The following is a 27225-nucleotide window of genomic DNA, read 5'->3' as shown; positions in this document are numbered from 1 at the left end:
CATCTGTGTACCTGTTAGCTAGCCAGTTTTGATTGTGAGAGAACCCTGATTGAACACTCTCGGGGTGGATAATACTTGTCCTCATCCCATATTTATTCATGGCCTTACCATGTTCTGCCACTAGATGGGGCACTTCACCCAGACCAAACATGAGTTGAGCCACAGTTTGTCTGTCAGGTGAGCACTGACATCATGTAACCACCTAATAGTTGTTGTCCCTGTTTCCCCTCAGGTTGTAAGCTGCTGTTCAAGCAGGACTTTGCCAACCGGCTGGGTCTGAAATGTGTCACCTGTAACTACTGCACTCAGCTGTGTAAGAGAGGAGTAACCAGGCAGCTGGCTGGTGTTTCCAGGGACTTCTGCAGTGAAACCTGCGCCAAGAAGTTCCATGAGTGGTACTACAAGGTCAGTGCACCTACCTAAATCAGTTTAGCTGTGAAAAATACTATTCCTGAGTTAGTCAATGATTACTTATTTTTATGTTGTCCTCAATTGTCTCCAGAGGGTGATTTTGATTTGATCAATCTCTTATATGAAGGGTGTTTTTGTGTGCGTTACCCTGTATGTCCTCCAGGCGGCGCGTTGTGACTGCTGTAAGGTGCAGGGGAACCTGACTGAGTCGGTACAGTGGAGAGCAGAGATGAAGCACTTCTGTGACCAGCAGTGTCTCCTCCGTTTCTACTGCCAGCAGAACGAACCCAACCTGGAAACGCAGAAGGGCCCAGAGAACACCAGACTTGGTACTAATTTGTGTGTGTTTAGTCTTTTAATACAATTGATTCTTAGTGGTTGACTTATGGAACCCTGTTTTCTATTGACAGGATTTGGAATACAAACCGAGGCAACCAACATTGCGGTGAGAAAAAAACACTTCACGTTAAAACCCTATAATTGTTGCAGTACAGCTGACCGTAAGGTAAAGAATATCATTCTCCTTCTTTAACAAGTATCCTCTCTTATCCTTTCTATCTGCTAGATGTTGAGTCAGCCGTACACCGGTGGAGGGATCCTAAAGGATGTGAAGAATAAAGCTGTGCTCTGCAAGCCTCTCACTATGACCAAAGCCACCTACTGCAAACCACACATGCAGAGCAAGCTCCTACAGACGGGTACACAGCTCAATATTACTCTCTGAGAAGCTGTGGTTCAAACTGTTCAGCACATTATCTTCTACAAAGTAGTGTCATTGTCCTTGGTTTGACTTTTGACCAGTGTGTCTGTCTCCAGATGAGGATGACGGGGTGAAGAGGGAGTACATTCCCGTGCCCATCCCTGTACCCGTGTTCATCCCCGTTCCCATGAACCTCTACGCCCAGGTTACACCCATGCCCATCACACTACCCGTCCCGGTAAGAAACGCCCTGGGCTCCATGGAACCTATAGAATTGTCCCAAAAGTGCAAATTTGTTCATTTCAAGCAGAGGTGTGTCCGATGATTAGAACTCTATTGCTGTTCACATTCTGAAACTCTGATTGGTATTTTGTAAATATGAGGACAACTATGAATCACATTCTTGTTGTGAAAATAATAAGGTGGAGCGAATATTGACTCTCAATCTACTGTTACTAGTATTTGACACATGGACAGTCCCTAACCAACCAGTTGTCCCTCTCCCTCCCTTGTATCCCAGGTTCCAGTGCCGGTATTCCTGCCGACCACGATGCAGGGTGCAGATCAGATTGTCCAGACCATCACAGAGCTTAAGGCCAAAGTCCCTACTGACCCCCACGAGGCTGACCTCCTCTCCATAGCTGAGATGATCGCAGAGGACCAGAAGCCAGGTAGAGAGAGCGAGAGACACACACACACACACAGAGAGAAAGAAAGAAAGCTGGATACCACATCCACAGTTTGCATGTTCCAACAGTGCAAACTCTGTGTTACTCAAGTACTGTGAAGTGTGTCCAATGATTAGGACTCTATTGCTGTTCACATCCTGAAACTATGATTGGTGTATTGTTATGTGAGGACATGAAACAAGCCATGAAGCTTTATCCATGACTACCAGTACGTGTTTTTGTCCATCTGAATGGGAAGCACAGTTGTGAGGTTGATTGTTGTGTGACTGTTTCAGATGTTAAGAGGGAGCGAGGAGGAGAGGCCAGGTCCAGCAGCTCCAGTAGCAGCAGCTCTGAATCGGATGGGGAGGATGAGAAGTATGAACCAGACCTGGACCTGGAGAACGACTTTCCTCAAGGTACGACGACTGAACAACATCTGACCACTCTGACACTGAGACACTTTCTAGTGCTGTCCTTCTCTATTGTGGGAAATTATATTATTTGACTGCTCTCTGTACAGTGGGGAGGTGTTACAATGTCACATGGGTGTGTTTTTTATATTATGGAACAGTACAGTACAGATAAATATCTCTCTAGGGTTATTTCTGGACTGCCTGCTCATTTGACTCGTCACTCCTATCGGACAAAGGGATTTTTTTATTATTTATAATCCGAAGTGGATTCAGAAGGAACAGTGAAGGACCTAGCTAATAAATGAATAATGCTTATAATGGTAGCTTAAAGAACCTAGCCAACTGAGCCAGTGACCAGCAGCACTGGACAATGTGTTCAGTAGAGAGACGCTAGTTATAAAACGGCGGTTTGATTTAATTCACCCCCACAGTTAAGGGCCAGTAGCTAATTCACTCATTCACATCCCTCCCTCCATCTGTCTGGCTCAGTTTGTCTCAGTTCAGCCCGGTTCACTTTAGCTCTGCCTACCTCTGTCCAACTAAGTCTGGTTGGCTTTGACTTGGCTCATCCATTACCTGTGTCTGTTTGTCCTGTGGTGCCCCAGACCCTGTCCCTGTGCTGGAGGGCCTGGACGTGGACATGGGGTTCACCCTGCCCCCTCTCCTGGCTGAGGAGAAGGAAGTGGCACCCAGAGCCAGGAGACAGGTAAACTACCCACCCTGACTAGTGTTGTCGCGATACCAACATTTTACAAACAGTAATATACTAGGCCAAGTATCACGATACCACGGTGGGGCAAATATCTGTGGCCTACCATCCTGTTCACCCCATCCCCCGGACACTTGTTCCTGTTTTCTAAACGTTCTCTAAAAACCTGAAATTCACACTTCTACTCAATACAACACATATTCAATTTAACTGCACACTGTTCACCCCATCCCCCGGACACTTGTTCCTGTTTTCTAAACGTTCTCTAAAAACCTGAAATTCACACTTCTACTCAATACAACACATATTCAATTTAACTGCACACTGTTCGCTGTATAATAGAATGCTGCATAGAATGTCTGATTTGCTCATATTTGCAAAGCCCTGCCTGTGATTGGCTGGAGGAATGGGAGGAAGGAGTGTACATGTCATTGTGTCAGTTAGGGGAAAACACTGCATGAAACCTTCTTTAATCTTCAGTTTACAGACACACACACTCTCTCTGTCTCCCTCATTCTCATAAACACACCCCCCACTTTCATTGTCTCCCTCATTCTCATAAACACCCCCCCACACACACACACTCTCTCTCCCACAAACACATAGACACACACTGCTCCAACTTTTAAAACGTTAGGCATCTAACAGAATTTTAAGGAGCACCAGAAAAGGCCTATTTGAAAATAACCTTTTTGAAGCACATCTCATGAGTAGCAGACTTTTTTTTTTTTCTGTGCCAATCAAATGTGCCTAAACCAATTGTCAAGTTACCAGGTTGTTAGCTAGCTAGGTAACATGACTGAACAACGTTGTTATCAAACCAATAAATAGCAACCCGGGGTTAGTTTAAAACGGCCCATGACATGTTTTGTGAAAATAAAAAATATGTTTGCAAATTCCAATAAAAAGTTATCTGATAATATTGTTTAGGCTACAGACTAGACCTGGTAATATGGGTCATATTGTTTTAACTGTTTAGGCTACAGACTAGACCTGGTAATATGGGTCATATTGTTTTAACTGTTTAGGCTACAGACTAGACCTGGTAATATGGGTCATATTGTTTTAACTGTTTAGGCTACAGACTAGACCTCTGGTAATATGGGTCATATTGTTTTAACTGTTTAGGCTACAGACTAGACCTGGTAATATGGGTCATATTGTTTTAACTGTTTAGGCTACAGGCTAGACCTGGTAATATGGGTCATATTGTTTTAACTGTTTAGGCTACAGACTAGACCTCTGGTAATATGGGTCATATTGTTTTAACTGTTTAGGCTACAGACTAGACCTCTGGTAATATGGGTCATATTGTTTTAACTGTTTAGGCTACAGACTAGACCTGGTAATATGGGTCATATTGTTTTAACTGTTTAGGCTACAGGCTAGACCTGGTAATATGGGTCATATTGTTTTAACTGTTTAGGCTACAGACTAGACCTCTGGTAATATGGGTCATATTGTTTTAACTGTTTAGGCTACAGGCTAGACCTGGTAATATGGGTCATATTGTTTTAACTGTTTAGGCTACAGACTAGACCTCTGGTAATATGGGTCATATTGTTTTAACTGTTTAGGCTACAGACTAGACCTCTGGTAATATGGGTCATATTGTTTTAACTGTTTAGGCTAGAGACTAGACCTGGTAATATGGGTCATATTGTTTTAACTGTTTAGGCTAGAGACTAGACCTGGTAATATGGGTCATATTGTTTTAACTGTTTAGGCTAGAGACTAGACCTCTGGTAATATGGGTCATATTGTTTTAACTGTTTAGGCTAGAGACTAGACCTCTGGTAATATGGGTCATATTGTTTTAACTGTTTAGGCTAGAGACTAGACTTGGTAATATGGGTCATATTGTTTTAACTGTTTAGGCTAGAGACTAGACCTGGTAATATGGGTCATATTGTTTTAACTGTTTAGGCTAGAGACTAGACCTGGTAATATGGGTCATATTGTTTTAACTGTTTAGGCTAGAGACTAGACCTGGTAATATGGGTCATATTGTTTTAACTGTTTAGGCTAGAGACTAGACCTCTGGTAATATGGGTCATATTGTTTTAACTGTTTAGGCTACAGACTAGACCTGGTAATATGGGTCATATTGTTTTAACTGTTTAGGCTACAGACTAGACCTGGTAATATGGGTCATATTGTTTTAACTGTTTAGGCTACAGACTAGACCTCTGGTAATATGGGTCATATTGTTTTAACTATTTAGGCTACAGACTAGACCTGGTAATATGGGTCATATTGTTTTAACTGTTTAGGCTAGAGACTAGACCTCTGGTAATATGGGTCATATTGTTTTAACTGTTTAGGCTAGAGACAAGCAATTTTCTTTGCTGTAAAGCTGAAATCATGCCTGTCGCGAAGCGGTGCTCCATTTTCCCTCTGACACTGAGGATGCATGAAAGTGAAGTTGCAAAGTCTACTCTGACTGGTCTGTGCTCTTGGTTACCACAGGCAATGAAATTATACAATGTATCAACATTCCTCGCTTTGAGCGCTGCTCCAATGTACAAATCTAACAACAGAATACTCTTCTGGGTTTGCATCCCCATTTCCGCTCACCATCACTGCTAAATTATATATATTTTAATCTGACGGAGGAATAGATGTGCATGAATCCCACCCCTTACCCTAAACCAGATTCATATCCAAATCCCAACCATACTGTCCCCATACACTGATATCACACTCTTTCCCTTTGAGCTCACTCCTCTCTTTATTCATGTTTAGTCTGTTTTCCCTCTTGTTTTGTTTTTTCTTTTTCGTTTCTATAATTGTGAAGCGACTTTGAGTCCTTGAAAAGCGCTATGTAAGGTCCCATGTGTTATTATGAAGAGCGGATGGAGAGAAGCAGGTAAGTGAGGGCTGGTATGGGATACGGTTGGCTGATTTACAGCTGCCACACCTGATATGTGCTTAGTTAAATAAAGGTGAAATAAAAATACATAAAGTGAAGTGGATATTATTTGACCGGTTCAATAAAAATGTACTGAACTTATAAACAACTGACTTTATAAAAGGCGCCAGCGTGGTGTGGTTGTATCATAAGAAACGGTACTACTGTATATTAAAATGTTGGTATCATGACGTTTTGGTACAGTGATATTACCATGGTACCGGTATATCAGCAGCATACCACCCTGCATATCACTGCTGGCTTGCTTCTGATGCTAAGCAGGGTTGGTCCTGGTCAGTTCCTGGATGGGAGACCAGATGCTGCTGGAAGTGGTGTTGGAGGGCCAGTAGGAGGTCTAAAAAAAAAAAGAAGATATCCCAATGCCCCAGGGCAGTGATTGGGGACACTGCCCTATGTAGGGTGCCGTCTTTCGGATGGGACGTTAAACGGGTGTCCTGACTCTCTGAGGTCATTAAAGATCCCATGGCACTTATCGTAAGAGTAGGGGTGTTAACCCCGGTGTCCTGGCTAAATACCCAATCTGTCCCTCAAAACCATCATGGTCACCTAATAATCCCCAGTTTACAATTGGCTCATTAATCCCCTCCTCTCCCCTGTTACTATTCCCCAGGTCGTTGCTGCAAATTAGAATGTGTTCTCAGTCAATATACCTGGTAAAATAATGGATCAATTAAATTAAAAAAAATATTGTGCAACTCTAACCCTGGCCCCTTTCATCTAGCTACTAGCTCCAATTGGAAGCAGAATTGTGTCTGATGATTTGAACTCTATTGCTGTTCACATCCTGAAACTGATTGGTATTTTTCATATGAGGACATTAAATAATAAGCCATGATGAAGATTAACATCTAAACATCTTGATAAAAGATATACTAAAAACAATCCGGCATCATTAACACAACAGAAAAATGAAATGATTTAAATATTGAAAGTGTGTGGGCTTATGTTTTTATAGACTCTTTTCTTTGTATGAATAATTTTAAGGTCTCCCACACGACGAAGGCTTCTACCGAGACATTACCAGTCTCATTCGTAGGAGCTGTGTGTTTGTTTTAGGGACACAAGAGGCGAGCTGTGGAGGGACACTCCCCCTCCCCCCCTACACCAGATGGTCCTGTGGAGGGGCGCTCGCTACCCCTGAGATCTCGCTACGCGGTCAACGCCTGGAAAAGTTGGGCGCTGTCCTCAGCTGAACAATCAGGTGACCATAAAGGGAAAGACTATCTCAGGCAGGCTGAGTAAGCTCCGCCCACAGCAAGTATTATCGTACAACAATTGGAACCATTGGCTTTCTGTATGAAAGGTGCTATATAATTAAGTTGCTAAGCGATTATAATTCTTTGTCCTCAGAACCTCCACCGGCCCGGTCGACAAGTAACCCGCTCTCTCTGAAAGCATCAGAACTCAGCCTGGCCCTGTCACGATTTGTCCATGAGGTACGGCGGCCCAACGGGGAGTGCTACGCCCCCGACAGCGTCCTCTATCTCTGCCTGGGCATCCAGCAGGTCAGTCACCTCTGTTTAGTTTCCCCCTTCTCGTTTGACTTCTGTGGCCTGGTTCCATTTCAATTTGTAGCCCTTTGCTCCTACCCATTCAGGCAGTGTTCACAGATCTGACAAGCCATGGATAGGTGAAAGCAATATGTTGGAGGTTCTGTCTTAAGGCTGTTTCAGTACTATATAGATCTATGAACATCAGCTGAATAGGTGCTAATGACCAGAATGGCTCCAGGCCCACATTTGGAAAGTATTTAGACCCCTTGACTTTTTCCACATTCCTCACTTATTCTAAAATGGATTAAATGGTTTTTTCCCCCTCATCACTCTACACACAAATACCGCATAATGACAAAACAAAAACAGTTTTTTAGACATTTTTGCAAGAAATAAAATGTTTAAAAAAAACGGACATTTACATAAGTATTCAGACCCTTTACTCAGTACTTTGTTGAAGAACCTTTGGCAGCGATTACAGCCTCAAGTCTTCTTGGGTATGACGCTACAAGTTTGGCACAACTGTATTTGGGGAGTTTCTCCCATTCTTCTCTACAGATCTCTTCAAGCTCTGTCAGGTTAGATGGGAAGCGTCACTGCACAGCTATTTTCAGGTCTCTCCAGGGATGTTAGATCAGGTTCAAGTCCGGGCTCTGGACATTGAGGACATTGAGACTTGTCCCGAAGCCACTCCTGCGTTATCTTGACTGTGTACTTAGGGTCGTTGTCCTGTTGGAAGGTCTTCGCCCCAGTCTGAGGTCCTGAGCACTCTGGGGCAGGATTTCATCAAGGATCTCTCTGTACTTTGCTCTGTTCATCTTTCCCTTGATCCTGACTAGTCTCCCTGTCCCTGCTGCTGAAATCCATCCCCACAGCATGATGCTGCCACCACCATGCTTCACCGTAGGGATGGTGCCAGGTTTTCTCCAGATGTGACGCTTGGCATTCAGACCAAAAGGTTTAATCTTGGTTTCATTAGACCAGAGAATCTTGCAACTCCGGCCAGTATAATGTCAGTTTATATAGTTTGCTCTGTTTGCTACATGAGTCATCTCTCCCCCTCCTGCTGCAGCATGCCGCTAAGCCCTACCCTGTCACTCAAGGAGAGGGCAGTTGCTCGGCCACGGAGTCACAAGTACTTTCTTGTCGTTCACTCTGCATGGTCAGATGGCTGCAACAATGTTGGTGACATGCTGCTTTGCACAAGTGTTCTATACACTTAGTAGTTTGCAGACAGTAAGATGCACAAAATATCTGCTAGTTTGTCTTTTTCTTAGCAAGTTGTTGCTAAAATAATGTGTGTTCTGTGTGGCTCAGTTGGTAGAGCAAGACCCTTGCAACACCAGGGTTGTGGGTTCGATTCCCACGGGTGACCAGTATGAAAATGTATGCCCTCACTACTGTAAGTTGCTCTGGATAAGAGCGTTTGCTAAATTTACTCAAATCTGTTAACCGCTAATGTTAATCGGCAGTTAGCTGGCTGGCTAGCTTGCTAAATGTACTAAGAGTCAGAGCAAACACAGCTAGTGAACTGGTGCCGGTGTAGGCCTGGATGAGCATGTTTGTGCAACGGTATCTTCTCAGACAGGAATAGGCGCAGCATGGACATGAAGGCTGTAGTCCAAACACAGTATTTTTACCCCCTCAGCAATTGTGCTAGCCACTTTCCCTCAACTAGAATACAGTTTGATTGCCATCTTAAGGGGAGGTCCAATTCACTAACGTTGCCCCCTTGGCCCTCGATTTAGGGAGTGAGTGAACGTTGGTCACTTGCGGGGTTGATATGACCCACAATTCAATGCAAAATGTAGGCACATGTCAAACTCTGGTGGACGCAAACTGTCAAATTTAATAAAAAGGGCTGCATTTTCGCTATGTCAGAAAAAAATAGCTTGCTTATACATACGTACATACATGCATGCATACATACAGTTTAACTTTACATACACTTAGGTTGGAGTCATTTTCAACCACTCCACAAATTTCTTGTTGACAAACTATAGCTTTGGCAAGTCGGTTAAGTCAATTACTTTGCATAACACAAGTCATTTTTTTCAACAATTGTTTACAGACAGATTATTTCACTTATTATACCACAATTCCAGTGGGTCAGAAGTTTACATACACTGTGTTGACTTAGCCTTTAAACAGCATGGAACATTTCCGAAAATGATGTCATGGCTTTAGAAGCTTCTGATGGGCTAATTGACATAATTTGAGTCAATTGGAGGTGTACCTGTGGATGTATTTCAAGGCCTACCTTCAAACTCAGTGCCTCTTTGCTTGACGTCATGGAAAAATCTAAAGATATCAGCCAAGACCCCAGGAAAAAAAATTGTAGTCCTTAAGTCTGGTTCATCCTTGGGAGCAATTTCCAAAAGCCTGAAGGTACCACGTTCATCTGTACAAACAATAGTACGCAAGTATAAACACCATGGAACCACGCAGCCATCATACAGCTCAGGAAGGAGAAGCGTTCCTAGAGATGAACGTACTTTGGTGCGAAAAGTGCAAATCACTTCCAGAACAGCAAAGGACCTTGTGAAGGTACTGGAGGAAACAGGTACAGAAGTATCTATATCCACAGTAAAACAAGTCCTATATCGACATAACCTGAAAGGCCACTCAGTAAGGAAGAAGCCACTGCTCCAAACGGCCATAAAAAATCCAGACTATGGTTTGAAACTGCACATGAGGACAAATATCGTACTTTTGGAGAAATGTCATTGGGTGTGATGAAACAAACAACAATCGTACGCAAGTATAAACACCATGGGACCACGTAGCCGTCATACCGCTCAGGAAGGAGACATGTTCTGTCTCTTAGAGATGAACGTAATTTGGTGCTAAAAGTGCAAATCAATCCCAGAACAACAGCAAAGGACCTTGTGGAGATGCTGTAGGAAACAGGTACAAAAGTACACTGCTCAAAAAAATAAAGGGAACACTTAAACAACACAATGTAACTCCAAGTCAATCACACTTCTGTGAAATCAAACTGTCTACTTAGGAAGCAACACTGATTGACAATAAATTTCACATGCTGTTGTGCAAATGGAATAGACAACAGGTGGAAATGATAGGCAATTAGCAAGAGTGGTTCTGCAGCTGGTAACCACAGACCACTTCTCAGTTCCTATGCTTCCTGGCTGATGTTTTGGTCACTTTTTAATGCTGGCCGTGCTTTCACTCTAGTGGTAGCATGAGACGGAGTCTACAACCCACACAAGTGACTCAGGTAGTGCAGCTCATCCAGGATGGCGCATCAATGCGAGCTGTGGCAAGAAGATTTGCTGTGTCTGTCAGCGTAGTGTCCAGAGCATGGAGGCGATACCAGGAGACAGGCCAGTACATCAGGAGACTTGGAGGAGGCCGTAGGAGGGCAACAACCCAGCAGCAGGACCGCTACCTCCGCCTTTGTGCAAGGAGGAGCAGAAGGAGCACTGCCAGAGCCCTGTAAAATGACCTCCAGCAGGCCACAAATGTGCATGTGTCTGCTCAAACGGTCAGAAACAGACTCCATGAGGGTGGTATGAGGGCCCGACGTCAACAGGTGGGGGTTGTGCTTACATCCCAACACCGTGCAGGACGTTTGGCATTTGCCAGAGAACACCAAGATTGGCAAATTCGCCACTGGCGCCCCATGCTCTTTACTGATGAAAGCAGGTTCACACTGAGCACATGTGACAGACGGGGGAGATCCCTCAGGAGACCACCTCATCAGGAGCATGCCCAGGCGTTGTAGGGAGGTCATACAGGCACGTGGAGGCCACACACACTACTGAGCCTCATTTTGACTTGTTTTAAGGACATTACATCAAAGTTGGATCAGCCTGTAGTGTGGTTTTCCACTTTAATTTTGAGTGTGACTCCAAATCCAGACCTCCATGGGTTGATCAATTTGATTTCCATTGATAATTTTTGTGTGATTTTGTTGCCAGCACATTCAACTATGTAAAGAAAAAAGTATTTAATAAGAATATTTCATTCATTCAGATCTAGGATGTTATTTTAGTGTTCCCTTTATTTTTTGGAGCAGTGTATCTATATCCACAGTAAAACAAGTCCTATATTGACATCACCTGAAACGCTGCTCAGCAAGGAAGAAGCCACTGCTCCAAAACCGCCATAAAAATGCCAGACTATGGTTTGCAACTGCACAAGGGAACGAAGATCGTACCTTTTGGAGAAATGTCCTCTGGTCTAATGAAGCAAAAATAGAACTGTTTGGCCATAATGACCATTGTTATGTTTGGAGGAAAAAGGGGGATGCTTGCAAGCCGAAGAACACCACCCCAACCGTGAAGCACGGGAGTGGCAGCATCATGTTGTGGTGGTGCTTTGCTGCAGGAGAGACTGGTGCACTTCACAAAATAGATGGCATCATGAGGTAGGGAAGTTGCTTCAATATATCCACAATATCTCAAGACATCAGTCAGGAAGTTAAAGCTTGGTCGCAAATGGGTCTTCCAAATGGACAATGACCCCAAGTATACTTCCAAAGTTGTTTTAAACTGGCTTAAGGACCACCGAGTCAAGATATTGGAGTGGCCACCACAAATCCCTGACCTCAATCCCATAGAAGATTTGTGGGCAGAACTGAAAAAGCATGTGCGAGCAAGGAGGCCTTACAAACCTGACTCAGTTACACCAGCTCTGTCAGGAGGAATGGGCCAAAATTCACCCAACTTAGTGTGGGAAGCTTGTGGAAGGCAACGTGAAACATTTGACCCAAGTTAAAACAATTTAAAGGCAATGCTACCAAATACTATTTGAGTGTACTGGGAATGTGATGAAAGAAATAAAAGCTGAAAGAAATAATTATCTCATTCTTAAAATAACGTGGTGATCCTAACTGACCTAAGATTTTTTTTTACTGGGATTAAATGTCAAGAAGTGTGAAAACTGAGTTTAAATGTATTTGGCTAAGGTGTATGTAAACTTCCGACTTCAACTGTGTGTGTGTCTATATATCTATCCATCTCAGCAAAAAGAGAAACGTCCCTTTTTTCCAGGACCCTGTCTTTCAAAGATAATCCGTAAAAATCCAAATAACTTCACAGATCTTCATTGTAAAGTGTTTAAACAATAAATAATTAATGAACATGCACCTGTGGAACGGTTGTTAAGACACTAACAGCTTAGACGGTAGGCAATTAAGGTCCCATTTATGAAAACTTAGGACACTAAAGAGGCCTTTCTACTGACTCTGAAAAAACATAATAAGAGGGTGAGGGTCTCTGCTCATCTGCGTGAACGTGCCTTAGGCATGCTGCAAGGAGGCATGAGGACTGCTGATGTGGTCAGGGCAATAAATTGCAATGTCCGTACTGTGAGACGCCTAAGATGGGGTTACAGGGAGACCGGACAGACAGCTGAGCGTCCTCGTAGTGGCAGACCACGTGTAACAACATCGGTACATTCGAACATCACACTTGTGGGACAGGTACAGGGTGGCAACAACAACTGCCCGAGTTACACCAGGAAGTCACAATCACTCCATCTGTGCTCAGACTGTCCGCAATAGGCTGAGAGTGGCTGGACTGAGGGCTTGTAGGCCTGTTGTAAGGTAGGTCCTCACCAGACATCCCCGGCAACAACGTCGCCTATGGGCACAAACCCACCGTCACTGGACCAGACAGGACTGGCAAAAAGTGCTCTTCACTGACGAGTCGCAATTTTGTTTCACAAGGGGTGATGGTCGGAATCGCGTTTATCGTCGAAGGAATGAGGGTTACACTGAGGCCTGTACTCTGGAGGGGGATCGAGGTGGAGGGTCCGTCATGGTCTGGGGCGGTGTGTCACAGCATCATCAGACTGAGCTTGTCATTGCCTGCAATCTCAACGCTGTGCGTTACAGGGAAGATATCCTCCTCCCTCATGTGATACCCTTCCTGCAGGCTCATCCTGACATTACCCTCCAGCATGACAATGCCACCAGCCATACTGCTCGTTCTGTGCGTGATTTCCTGCAAGACAGAAATGTCAGTGTTCTGCCATGGCCAGCGAAGAGCCCAGATCTCAATCCCAATTGAGCATGTCTGGGACCTGTTGGATCGGAGGGTGAGGGCTAGGGCCATTATCCCCAGAAATGTCCGGGAACTTGCAAGTGCCTTGAGGGGAGTAACATCACACAGCAAGAACTGGCAAATCTGGTGCAGTCCATGAGGAGGAGATGCACTGCAGTTCTTAATGCAGCTGGTGGCCACCAGATACTGACTGTTACTTTTGATTTTGACCCCCTCAATTTCTTCAGGGACACATTATACCATTTCTGTTAGTCACATGTCTGTGGAACCTGTTCAGTTTGTCTGTTGTTGAATCTTTTTTATGTTCATACAAATATTTACACATGTTAAGTTTGCAGAAAACATCCTCCCTCATGAGGACGTTTCTTTTTTTGCTGAGTTGATATTTATATACATTGATTTTTGTTGGCAAATTTGGCTTAGTCTCATAGTGGGTATCCTATAAAACATAGCTAGATTCATAAACATATTTTTTGGAGTTCTGAAATGTATTGGAATAAATTACCAAACTATAATACTAGCTAGCCAGCTATGGGTAACTGTAGCTAGCTGCCTGACAGGAGTGCTAGCTAGATCTGTTAGCTTACTAGGTACATTAATAGCTTTAGTTTAAAAAAAAAAAAAATTAAGCTCAACTTCAACATTTTCACCAAGGAGGTTGCATCGCCAATCATCAGTCTCCTTCGCTTGGGCAAAGGACATTGTTAAGGTACACCCGTATGGGAAGATGTAAAACGTCATTCAAGGTGCTGAGGGTTTAGGGCCGAGGGCTGTCTACTTTGAGTTTGAAACGCAGCCGAAGTAAGAAAGCAGCATGTAATGTAGCATCTAATTAGGGTCACTTGGAAACACTGACCAACATTTTGGTTCCTACCCAGTCAATACTTACTCCTTGGTTTATTCATTCATTGTGTTGGAACACTCAAAATGTGCACTTATAAATCATAACAATTTTAATCGAAATACAGCTGTAGACAGAAGTCAGACATCACATATACAACTGATGTCTCATGAGTTCTGCCCCGTAGGAAAAGTCCAAGTTGCTTTTATCATGCTTCTCGTCAACCCCCTGTGATGTCACTGCATACGTCATTACCTGCTACTCCTCAGACCAAGCCCATGCATATACAGCTATACAAACTTGCAAGAGAGACGCTATTTTATCTAAGGCCTCAGCAGTAAATGTCCACTCCAAGTTGATTTTATAGAGGTATGTCTGACTAGCCTCTTATCTATTCTACTCCCCTGCAGGGCTCGTTGTTTATATTTGAAATGCTTTCTCACAGACCCCATTTCATTATAAGAGGCAGAGACTTAGAAAAGACTGGAACAATTCTAAAACCTTACAATGAATATGTGTGTATATATAGTTAATCTGTAGTCTAGGACCCGTTTAATGTAGAGGGGTCCCATAGCCCCTCCCTTTCTATTAATACAACATAAGAATAATCAATTATTATAATACATCAAACATTTGGTGCATTCCCTTTCGTGACCCCAATTTGACCCCATCAGTTGTCATGTCAAACAATGTATTCAAGGTGCTGCCTACTATATTCCAACTATAAAATGTCCTTAATTCCAACTGTTCACCTAGGCCTATATTTTTTTGCCCATATCATGCTGCGTGGCACAGTGTGGATATTATAAATGTGCTGGGGATTTTTTGTTGTTGGATTGAACAGTAAGTATAAATGGAGAATGCCCCATTTTTTAAATGACTAATTTATGTGTTGTCACCCTAGGGTCATTTAACTACTCATAAAGCATATTTAGAACTTTTATCATTCAAAAACATTAAAATACCGTCAAGTATTGTGATGTGAATTTGTCAATATTGTCCAGCCCTAGAAGATGGTATTGTGAAATGGACTCTCTCAGGAGCAGGAACAGACCTCTATTTCTCACAGCTCTCCTTTCATCTTTCCTCCTCTATTGCCTCTCCCATCATTATTTTTTGAAGTCTTGTCCAATGATTATAACTTTTGCTGTTCACATCCTGAAACAAGTTGTTGACTATTTAAAATATGAGGACACCATCTATATTCTTCACAATCTCATAACCAGGCCTAGGTTTGGATTCCCACAAGATTTACCTTTAGTCCAGTTATTCTCCACTGTTGACTTATTACTTGTTTGTCTGTAGCATCTGCAGGCCAAAGGCAGGAAAGATGACCTGTTCAGTGACCTGTGCTATGAGCCGTTTGGAGAGGAGCTCAACAAGGTCCTCAAAGACTGGCAGCCCAGCGTGATGCCTGATGGTAAACAAATAGCGCACACTTTACCACGGCTCAATTTACTTGTCTATCAACTGAATGATCTTCAGCACACATTATGGTAATAGGTTTAGACCTGGAAGTGTATGTTTTGAACTCCAACTCCTCCAATAGAAGACCTTCCTGTAGTGTCCAATGATTAGAAACATTTTTGCTTTTCATATTCTAAAACAGTGATTGCACAATATTTATGATATGAGGACACTGTAGACATGATACATTTTAAAACCACATTCGATTGTAGCAGGGTTCATACCTTGTACCTTATGTTTGTGTTAGGTCCAGAGGTAGTGTATTGTAGTGTATCTTTGTTAACAGCTGTGTCTGTCTTGTCTGTCTGCCCCCAGGCTCTCGGTGGGGCCGTGTGGAGGAGCAGTGCCTGTGGAGCTGTAAGCTGCTGGGGGAGCAGAGTCCTGCAGCATTGCTGCGCTCCCTGGTTTATCTCAACACCAAGTACTTTGGCCTGCGCACCGTGGAGCAGCACCTGCGCCTCTCTTTCAGAAATGTCTATGGCCCTGACCACACAGACCCAACCACACAGGAAACCACTGTCTGCATCTGCATCCCCTCCTTCTCCCCACAGGACCACCACTGTGAGTCTGACCACTAAAACACACACTTGTGGTCGAGTCCATCTTTTTATCAGCATTTCCTTTTTGTGCCAGGGTGCCTGTCATGTTGTTAATATTCTTTTTTTGTCTCTGTGAGCAGTAACAACAGGGTCCAGGAAGAGGAAACGTAAAGAGGACAGTGATGCAGCCTACGAGCCAGACGACGGCTCGGGAAGCTCCACACACTGTCCAGTCAAAAAGCACGAGGGCAGATTCTACGAACTCTACCGTTCCAAATGGTGAGTTACTCTGCACTTCTATAACCTTGTCTTCCTCAAGTGGTTAATTGCAACTTCCCTTAATACATTGCACTCATTTATTAGTTATTTTGTCAGGGACCACTGCACAACAAATATTTTGGACCAAATGTAGCTACATAACTATAATTTGTGGTCATTCCTCTCCAGCCCAGGGTCGTTGAGTCAGCGTATGGATGTGTTCTATATGCAGCCAGAGTCATCGGGCAGCAGCAGTGACAGTGACAGCTCCCTGTGGTACTCCTCTACTCCTATGGACCGCAGTGTCCTGGAGAGCATCCTCACCCCTCTCCTTCTGGTAAAAGACATCTACAGAGAGCGCCATCTAGAAGAAGAGGAGGAGGTAGGCGGAGGTAGAGAATAGTCCACTCTTCCGTCATCACAGAGAAGAGTCCGCTTATGCTCCATGTTCCATCCGCAACAACATTACAACTGGGTTGCTGCGTTCTCTGTTAGTAATTCCACCATTTCACACCAATCTCAGGCCAGCTGTGAGCGTACAGTGGATGTCCAGTTGGAAGGGACTACACATGCCCAGAGCTGATCGGAGGACGGTGTTTCCCTGAAGGGCCAAGGAAGGGGACTCTGACTGCGAGTAGCTAGGGTGATATTGGAGTGTGTCGTGTGAAAAGCAATTCCCCAAGAACTGTTGCCCTTCCTTCCATAGGGGAACTCCGTTCATGTGATGTAGCATTACTTGCTAAGCCCAGATTGGGCTGCTATGCTGTGTAACTATTTCTGAAAGTTAAAAGTAGTAGATGGGAAGAGACAGAGACATCCACAAGAAATGCCCACCGAATCCTCCGCTTTGACCCCCAGAAGCTTTTTTAAAGATGAGACATTTATTTATTGCGGTTGATTGATTGCTTCTATTGTACATTTTGTTATTTTTACGCCGGGATGGGATGTGTGTTCGATTGTGCCCCATGTGCCATTTTCCTCTCCTCCATTAAGAGCATGAATTAGTTGATCAATTAAATCTGCTGCAGCCTGGAGCTCTCCCGTGTCCCTGTCTTTCCCTTCTCTTTGTCCTGAGGGGGGCTGTAGGGGTACTGTCTGGGGCTTCAGAGTAGTTGCAAGTTCAAGTATGAAGGAGATGGTATCCTGCCGAAAGACTATATTTTGTCAGTTTGAATTCCATTGTGTTTTGTTGTCTCATTTAAGCTATTTGATGTTTATTATTTAGTTGAAAACGTAGCACTTGATAATGGGTGATGTATTACTCCCAACTAATGAGTGATAATCTGTTAAAACGGCAACAACTGAAACTGTTTGTGTTGCAACTAGGGTGGTCAGATCTCTTTCAGGAGTAGCACATTATAGACCTGCCTGGTTACGTTTCCCAAATTCACTCCATCTCCAGGCATCCAAGTTACAATAGAAAGCTCTGAATTTGTCCCCCCCCCCCTTTTTAAGTTTTATTTTATTTTCTATCAATAAATTACACAAGCGAATACCTCGTTTTTACGTTGACTTCTGAATAGGATTTTGTTTGTTTTAGTTTTCTTTGAATGACACCTGCCTTGCCTAATGACTTCCATGTAATGTCTGGAGACCACGCTTCGAAGCTGGAGGGTGTCTGGATAGAGCCTGTCAAGGAAAGGAAAAGTCACGGTTGGGTCTGTGAATGACTGGCTGGCTCTGAAGCCTAATGTGAATGTGCCTATCTGTGTGTACTGAAAGTGTGTGTAACTTCACGAGAGGTTGATGCCGTGTGGGCTGACTTGACAAAATAAATCATTTCATTTCTTAATGTTTATCCTCTTACATTGCTTACAAAGTTCTGAAGTTCTCTATGGGAGATGGTGTTCACATTTATGTTGTTTTTTTCTCACTTTTATTTAGCCAGGTAGGCCAGTTGAGAACAAGTTCTGATTTACAACTGTGACCTGGCCAAGATAAAGCAAAGCAGTGTGACACAAACACATGGAAAGTAACAAGCGTACAGTCAATAACAGAATATATAAAAAAAGAATGTCTATATACAGTGTGTTCAAATCGTGTTTTGAGGTAAGGCAATAAATAGGCCATAGTAGCAAGTAATTACAATTTAGAAAAATTAACACGAGTGATAGACGTGCAAGTAAAAATACTGGTGTGCAAAAGAGCAGAAAAGTAAATTAAAAACAATATGGGGATGAGGTAGGTAGATTGGATGGGCTATGTATAGCTGCAGCGATCAGTTAGCTGCTCGGATAGCTGATGTTTAATGTTAGTGAGGGAACTATAAGTCTCCAGCTTCAGCAATTATTTTTTTTTTATTATATATTTTTTTACGATTTGTTCCAGTCATTGGCAGCAGAGAACTGGAAGGAAAGGCGGCCAAAGGAGGTGTTGACTTTGAGGATGACCAGTGAGAGAAACTTGCTGGAGCGGGTGCTACAGGTGGGTGGTGGTATCGTGACCAGTGAGCTGAGATAAGGCGGAGCTTTACCTAGCAAAGACTTATAGATGACCTAGAGCCAGTGGGTCTGGCGACGAATATGTAGCGAGGGCCAGCCGATTAGAGCATACAGGTCGCAGTGGTGGGTGGTATATGGGGCTTTGGTAACAAAACGGATGGCACTGTGATAGACTGCATCCAATTTGCTGAGTAGAATGTTGGAGGCTATTTTGTAAATGACATTGTCGAGGATCGGTAGGATAGTCAGTTTTACTAGGGTATGTTTGGCGGCGTGAGTAAAGGAGGCTTTGTTGTGGAATAGAAAGACGATTCTAGATGTAATTTTGGATTGGAGATGTTTAATACGAGTCTGGAAAGAGAGTTTACAGTCTAACCAGACACCTAGGTAGTTGTCCACATATTCTAAGTCGGAACCGTCCAGAGTAGTGATGCTAGTCGGGCGGGCGGGTGCGAGCAGCGAACGGTTAATAAGCATGCATTTAGTTTTACTAGCGTTTTAAGAGCAGTTGGAGGCCACAGAAGGAGTGTTGTATGGCATTGAAGCTCGTTTGGAGGGTTGTTAACTGTCCAAAGAAGGGCCAGATGTATACAGCATGGTGTCGTCTGCGTAGAGGTGGATCAGGGAATCACCCGCAGCAAGAGCAACATCGTTGGTATATACAGAGAAAAAAGTTGGCCAGAGAATTGAACCCTGTGGTACACCCAGACTGCCAGAGGTCCGGACAACAGGTCATCCGATTTGACACACTGAACTCTGTCTGAGAAGTAGTTGGTGAACCAGGTGAAGCAGTCATTTGAGAAACCAAGGGTGTTGAGTCTGCCGATAAGAATACGGTGATTGACAGAGTCGAAAGCCTTGGCCAGGTCGATGTACTGTGCAGCCGTCTTCAATCTTTTCTCGATGGTGGTTATGATATTGTTTAGTATCTTGAGCGTGGCTGAGGTGCACCCGTGACCAGCTCGGAAACCGGATTGCACAGCGGAGAAGGTACGGTGGGATTCGAAATGGTCAGTGATCTGTTTATTAACTTGGCTTTTGAAGACTTTAGAAATGCAGGGCAGGATGGATATAGGTCTATAACAGTTTGGGTCTAAAGTGTCTCCCCCTTTGAAGAGGGGGGTGACTGCGGCAGCTAACCGATCTTTAGGGATCTCGGACGATACAAAAGAGAGGTTGAACAGACTGGTAATAGGGGTTGCAACAATGGCGGAGAATAATTTTTTTGAAATTGTCTAGCCCAGCTGATTTGTACGGGTCCATGTTTTGCAGTTCTTTCAGAACATATGCTATTTGGGTGAAGAAGAAGCTGGGGAGGCTTGGGCAAGTAACTGCGGGGGGTGCGGAGCTGTTGGTTGGGGTAGCCAGGAGGAAAGCATGGCCAGCTGTAGAGATGCATTTTGAAATTCTCGATTATCGTGGATTGATCGGTGGTGACAGTGTTACCTAGCTTCTGCAGTGGGCAGCTTTGAGGGGGTGCTCTTGTTCTCCATGGACTTTAGTGTGCCAAAACTGTTTGGAGTTAGAGCTACAGGATGCAAATTTCTGTTCTAAAAAGCTAGCCTTTGCTTTCCTAACTGACTGCGTGTATTGGTTCCTGACTTCCCTGAACAGTTGCATATCGCCGGGACTATTCGATGCTATTGCAGTTCGCCACAGGATGTTTTTGTGCTGGGCGAGGGCAGACAGGTCTGGAGTGAACCAGGGGCTATATCTGTTCTTAGTTCTACATTTTTTGGAAGGTGCATGCTCATTTAAGATGGTGAGGAAATTACTTTTAAAGAACGACCAGGCATCCTCGACTGACGGGATGAGGATGTGTCCATGTGAGTGCCGCCTCACTGGTTCCGTCAGTGGCGTAACACTAGGGCCCTCGCATGTAGTCGTGGTAACTTGTTTCCTGCATTACAAGGTGACCGGCAGACAGCCCACTGATGAAGGCCCATATCTATTAGGTGGCAGATAGAGGGGGCATAAAGGGGTGACGCATGTCAACAATTCGCCCAGGAAAAGAGGCTGGGGGATCACATGACAGGAAGTGATGTAAGCTCACTGGGCACAGACGTCAATTCAATGTCTATTTCACTTTGGCTCAATGTAATGTCATTGAAATGATGTGGAAACATTGTTGGTTTATCCAGTGTGTTCCCAGTGAGGAGTAGTGAATAGTATCAAGTTTAGTAAGAAAATAATGGCATTCCATTCCTATTTTCTCTCAGTGAATTGATATGGTCAATTCCACGATAAAACAGAGCGATGGTGAGACTTTCCCTTTAAAATTAAGCCAAACAAAAAGCAATGATTGCGAAGTTAAACAAACCATACAACTCTATACAGAAGGATGACTTAACATTTTCCACAAATAATTCTTTACAATATCATATTTACTTGAACTGTGTAGATGTAAAGTTTGGTAACGGAATGACTGCACCGACAGCACAAACCCTCTTTTTTTTTACCAAACTTTGCACTGTTCTTCAAGTAAATGTTTTTGTAAAATTGTCAATGGACATTGTTAAACCTAGTCCTTGTGCAAAGAGTTGTATGGTTTGTTTACATTTGCAGTCATTGGTTTTTGTTGGCATACATTGTAATAAAAAAAATCTTAGTCTCAGCATCACTCTTACTGTAGAATTGCCCATATGTTAATGTATTGCCATACAATATCATAATGATGGTGACATTCTGATAATCATCCACTGTTAGATTTAAAGTGATTGGGGCCAACTCAGGAAATGAATTGAAATTCAATTAATGAACTCAAAATTGTCCATTCTTTTCCCTGGCATGTAATTCATATTCCTGTTTAGTGTTCATATTATTGTGAAAAACATTCTGAACAAGGGTATTGAACATGTTCCCAATAGGGGGCGCTATATGCCATGAGCATGCATGTTCTCTATTGACCAGTGCATAGATGGGCAGATGGTGCCTAAACTCTTAACATCACAGCACAAGGTCATGTTAAAATAATATCCATCATTCCCCACATGAATGCTGCTATGCTGAACTCCACGACAGGGGCGTGTGAAAGGGGCTGCAGTGTTTCCCCTGTGTGTGTGACTGACGTAAGGCCTTAATGGCCATCCCACCAGAATTTCAGAGGACATAGACCCCTGTAACCTTCCCCACTAGCAGTGCTAAATCTATCTGGAAATCTTAACCTTTAAATGGTCTAGCATAAACTTCAGGTGTTTAAACAGGCCATTTCACAGCATTATGACAAAGGTATGACAACCCCTTTTTTTGAAGAGGCAGCTTTTTTCTTTTCTATCGGTTAGAGTTGGCCAGACTCCAATAACTTGTCCCATTGATCTAAAGCTAAAACGGCCCTGTGCGCACACAGCCAGACCTGAGAGAGAGCAGGCCTGGTGTAAAAACATTTTTCAACCTCTTGTTTTTTTTTGTTTGGGCTCAATCCCCGGTTCTTTCAGGGGGCATAAAGGAAGCGCTGCGCTCAGCAGGGTCATGTGGGTGAACCCTGCAGCCCAGGCGAGGGCAGACTATAGGTGGTGATTAGGGCCTCTAATGTGTGATGAATCCTTTTCGAATCACATGATATGAACTAATGTCGCCATTTAATTATAAAACAACAGAGAGTGGGAGCGGGGGTGAAGAGCGCACAGCTGCACTGGACCGTATAGGGGGGATGGAATGGATGACAACTGCATTTCTAATGTTTTGTGCTCCAACACATGTCTCATACCCCAGTCAAGAAAGATTTAAAAAGCCCAGGGGGACTGATAGAAAGATACAAGTATTTAAGTTAAACACCTGACAACTTTGTTTTGCTTTTGCCTCATTGTCAATCCTCAACAAAGCTGTATCTGACAGTAGATGTTTTCTCATCTTTATTTGCTCCCTGTGTAAGTTATGGATGGTTTAGTTTGTCCTTCCCATTGGCCAAAAGAGTGGGTCGACAGGATAGTGTCCACCTCCGTTACACAGCCCTGTAACCTTGGGAGCTGGTTTTAAAGGCTAACTCTCAATAGAGGGTTGTCGGGGTGGATTAAGTTACATTTAGGATGACCTATCCTTATTTGGGGGACTTAAGGAAGCAGTGGGCGTAGCCCTCCAATAAACACACACACAGCTCTCTCACTCAAACAGGGAGTTTTCATACTCAGACTAAGAGACGGGCACTATGATAACCTAGCACTGCCTGTAGGAGTCTCTGTTGAGATCAGCCCCTCTCCTCATCCCTATGTCCTTCTCATCCCCATGTTCCCACATCTCTGTCACTGGGTGTGTTGTCATCTTTACCTCACTTTCTTGTGACAAGCCCCTCTTTCTCATGGACAGTCAAAACACAGGATCCCTATTGGATGCACTGTTTGGCCACACTGTAGAAAAGTTACAGGACATGAAGTACTCAATACCAGGATTAGGATCTATGCCATTTTCCAATCCGTCTATTTAAGCAATAAGGCCCGAGGAGGTGTGGTATATGGCCAATATACCATGACTAAGGGCTGTTCTTATGCGCAATGCAAAGTTCCAGAGGTGCCTTATTGTTATTATAAACTGATTACCAACATAATTAGAGCGTTAAAAATAGATGTTTTGTCATACCCGTGGTATACGGTCTGATATACCACTTCTGTCAGCCAATCAGCATTCAGGGCTCGAACCACCCAGTTTATAATCATGATTATACAACCAGTGGGTATAATCTTGAATGCTGATTGGTTAAAAGCGCATTCCAGCCGGTGCCTTTTCCACAAGTTACCACCGGCTAAATCCATGAAGTTAAAATGCCTATTTACTCTGTTCCATATGACTGCGCAATCCACTGTCGCATCAGCCCAGGCAGGGAAGTTATCAACTTGATCTCCACTATAAAAAGCATCTAGACATTATCTCACATTTCTTTTAGACTAACATTTAGTTTTCAACAGAGGAGATTTGTATAAACCATATTGTCTACCTCTCCTACATTTGCAACATTGTTTCAATATTCAAATTCGATCTAAAACTGTCCCTTAGTTATGAGTGTGTAGGGTCAGGGAGTCGAGACTAGAGAGACACAGGCAGCGTTTCTCAGCCAGTCGAAATCATGAATCGGCTGGCATCATTTTTATGGATATATAGCAAGAAATGTCAATTGAAAAAAGGTCAAACGAAATTAAGTGCAGCTAGTTTGCAGTCTTTCCAGCTTCAGTTTGAAGTTATTGTGTTCGCTGTGTTGTTGGCTAGCTCCTCAGAACAACAGTGTCTTATTAACGAGAGAGCACATTTTCTATGCCAATGCGAAAAATCGTGCCTCGTTAGCTCATTGTTATGGATGTATCCAAATAAATGTCATTAGAAAACAACTTAGAACAACAACAGTAGCTGCATTTGTTTATCTGCACCGTTTGACGTGACTGTAAGTTAGCCGTAGTTGGCTAGCTAGCAAGCAGGGGATAAGATCGTTGCCAGCCAGTATGGCAATGAAACATTTAGAACAAATGACTGGGTCACATCCATAGATACAGAACAAAAAGACTGAATGACTGGGTCGCGTCCATAGATACAGAACAAAAAGAGTGGATGACTGGGTCGCGTCCATAGATACAGAATAAAAAGACTGAACGACTGGGTCGCGTCCATAGATACAGAACAAAATGACTGAACAACTGGGTCGCGCCCATAGATACAGAACAAAAAGAATGGATGACTGGGTCACGTCTCTGGCAACCGAACCAATAGAACGAACAACCAGCCGGCTTTGGTTGCAACCCTAGATCTGTGTCGGGACAATATCTTGTGGAAGGATGAAATAGTATGAATACAGTGGGGCAAAAAAGTATTTAGTCAGCCACCAATTGTGCAAGTTCTCCCACTTAAAAAGATGAGAGAGGTCTGTAATTTTCATCATAGGTACACTTCAACTATGACAGACAAAATGAGAAACAAAATCCAGAAAATCACATTGTAGGATTATTAATGAATATATTTGCAAATTATGGTGGAAAATAAGTATTTGGTCAATAATAAAAGTTTATCTCAAAACTTTGTTATATACCCTTTTGGCAATGACAGAGGTCAAACGTTTTATGTAAGTCTTCACAAGGTTTTCACACACTGTTGCTGGTATTTTGGCCCATTCCTCCATGCAGATCTCCTCTAGAGCATTGATGTTTTGGGGATGTTGCTGGGCAACACGGACTTTCAACTCCCTCCAAAGATTTTCTATGGGGTTGAGATCTGGAGACTGGCTAGGCCACTCCAGGACCTTGAAATGCTTCTTACGAATCCACTCCTTCGTTGCCCGGGCGGTGTGTTTGGGATCATTGTCATGCTGAAAGACCCAGCCACGTTTCATCCTCAAATGCCCTTGCTGATGGAAGGAGGTTTTCACTCAAAATCTCACTATACATGGCCCCATTCATTCTTCCCTTTACACGGATCAGTCGTCCTGGTCCCTTTGCAGAAACACAGCCCCAAAGCATGATGTTTCCACCCCATGCTTCACAGTAAGTATGATGTTCTTTGGATGCAACTCAGAATTCTTTGTCCTCCAAACACGACGAGTTGAGTTTTTACCAAAAAGTTATATTTTGGTTTCATCTGACCATATGACATTCTCCCAATCTTCTTCTGGATCATCCAAATGCTCTCTAGCAAACTTCAGACGGGCCTGGACATGTACTGGCTTAAGCAGGGGGACACGTCTGGCACTGCAGCTTTGAGTCCCTGGCGGTGTAGTGTGTTACTGATGGTAGGCTTTGTTACTTTGGTCCCAGCTCTCTGCAGGTCATTCACTAGGCCCCCCCGTGTGGTTCTGGGATTTTTGCTCACCGTTCTTGTGATCATTTTGACCCCATGGGGTGAGATCTTGCGTGTAGCACCAGATCGAGGGAGATTATCAGTGGTCTTGTATGTCTTCCATTTCCTAATAATTGCTCCCACAGTTGATTTCTTCAAACCAAGCTGCTTACCTATTGCAGATTCAGTCTTCCCAGCCTGGTGCAGGTCTACAATTTTGTTTCTGGTGTCCTTTGACAGCTCTTTGGTCTTGGCCATAGTGGAGTTTGGAGTGTGACTGTTTGAGGTTGAGGACAGGTGTCTTTTATACTGATAACAAGTTCAAACAGGTGCCATTAATACAGGTAACAAATGGAGGACAGAGGAAGAACAGGTCTGTGAGAGCCAGAAATTTGCTTGTTTGTAGGTGACCAAATACTTATTTTCCACCATAATTTGCAAATAAATTCATTAAAAATCCTACAATGTGATTTTCTGGATTTAGTTTCTGTCATAGTTGAAGTGTACCTATGATGAAAATTACAGGCCTCTCTCATATTTTTAAGTGGGAAAACTTGCACAATTGGTGGCTGACTAAATACTTTTTTGCCCCACTCTAAATTAATCAAAATAATGATTTTAATGAAAACATGTCAATCATTATTTGAACATGTTGGTAATCCGTTGTATAAAAGTGATAATGCCTTCGAAGCCGGGTGTTGTTCGTTGAGGGCAGACTAACCGTGCCAGTATATCCTCCAAACACCCGGCTTCTCGGGCATTATCACTTAACTTCTTGGCGCACCCATCCCGTTAGCGGGATCATTTTCGTCAACATCCGCTGAATTGCCAAAATTAAATTACTATTTTTTTTTAATTTTCATGAAATCAGAAGTGCAATATAGCAAAACACAGCTTAGCTGGTTGTTAATCCACCTGGCGCGTCAGATTTCAAAAAAGCTTTACAGCAAAAGCTTCCAAGCGTTTATTTTAGGACATCTCTCTCAGCAGACAAAACATTACAAACAGCTAGCAGCAAAGTAGATTGGTCACGAAAGTCAGAAAATAAATAAAATGAATCGCTTACCTTCGATGATCTTCAGATGTTTGCTCTCACGAGACTCCCAGTTACACAATAAATGTTCCTTTTGTTCCATAAAGATTATTTTTATGTCCAAAATACCTCCATTTGGTTGGCGCGTTTTGTTCAGAAATCCACAGGCTCGAGCGATCACGACGGGGCAGACAAATTCCAAATAGTATTTTTTTCAAATAGTTTTCTATCCTAATCTGACAATTATATGCATATTCTAGATTCTGGGCTAGAGAAATAGGCAGTTTCATTTGGGTTTGTTTTTCATCCAAACATCAAAATACTACCCCCTACACTCAACAGGTTAAGTAGAAAATGGCACATTATTTTCTATGTGGATACGATTCATGAATCAAATGTAATTTAACTTGCTGAATTGACAGAATAAAACATGGAATGTATTTGGCCACACTGTTTCAATGTTCCAATGTCTTCACTATAGGTTTAATTAACATCATTGTTTAACCCTTCATTCTCTCTCACACGCACACATACCCAC

General features: G+C 43.2%; 1 protein-coding gene across 4 annotated transcripts in view; it reads left to right on the top strand.

The window, feature by feature from the left end:
* The window catches only part of LOC110502082 (zinc finger MYM-type protein 2), a 33499-nt gene extending 15244 nt beyond the window's left edge, over nucleotides 1-18255 (top strand). For 3 of the 4 annotated variants that reach the window (XM_036959030.2, XM_036959029.2, XM_036959032.2), the window contains exons 10-24: nucleotides 233-405; nucleotides 575-740; nucleotides 822-856; nucleotides 977-1109; nucleotides 1228-1349; nucleotides 1632-1782; nucleotides 2076-2198; nucleotides 2801-2901; nucleotides 6893-7037; nucleotides 7187-7341; nucleotides 15505-15619; nucleotides 15982-16227; nucleotides 16346-16484; nucleotides 16653-16845; nucleotides 16987-18255. In XM_036959030.2, the coding sequence (XP_036814925.1) occupies nucleotides 233-405; nucleotides 575-740; nucleotides 822-856; nucleotides 977-1109; nucleotides 1228-1349; nucleotides 1632-1782; nucleotides 2076-2198; nucleotides 2801-2901; nucleotides 6893-7037; nucleotides 7187-7341; nucleotides 15505-15619; nucleotides 15982-16227; nucleotides 16346-16484; nucleotides 16653-16845; nucleotides 16987-17046 (2057 nt within the window). In that variant the 3' untranslated portion in view covers nucleotides 17047-18255. Of the gene's footprint in view, nucleotides 1-232; nucleotides 406-574; nucleotides 741-821; nucleotides 857-976; nucleotides 1110-1227; nucleotides 1350-1631; nucleotides 1783-2075; nucleotides 2199-2800; nucleotides 2902-6892; nucleotides 7038-7186; nucleotides 7342-15504; nucleotides 15620-15981; nucleotides 16228-16345; nucleotides 16485-16652 lie in introns of all 4 variants that reach the window. The other variant, XM_090215880.1, reaches the window with a different exon arrangement.
* Nucleotides 18256-27225: the final 8970 nt, after the last annotated feature.

Source organism: Oncorhynchus mykiss, chromosome 22, assembly GCF_057628025.1.
Source record: "Oncorhynchus mykiss isolate SJ-2025 chromosome 22, ASM5762802v1, whole genome shotgun sequence".
NCBI lineage: Eukaryota > Metazoa > Chordata > Actinopteri > Salmoniformes > Salmonidae > Oncorhynchus > Oncorhynchus mykiss.
The sequence above is the reverse complement of the archived record's forward strand: the minus strand, read 5'-3'. Positions and strand labels throughout refer to the sequence as shown.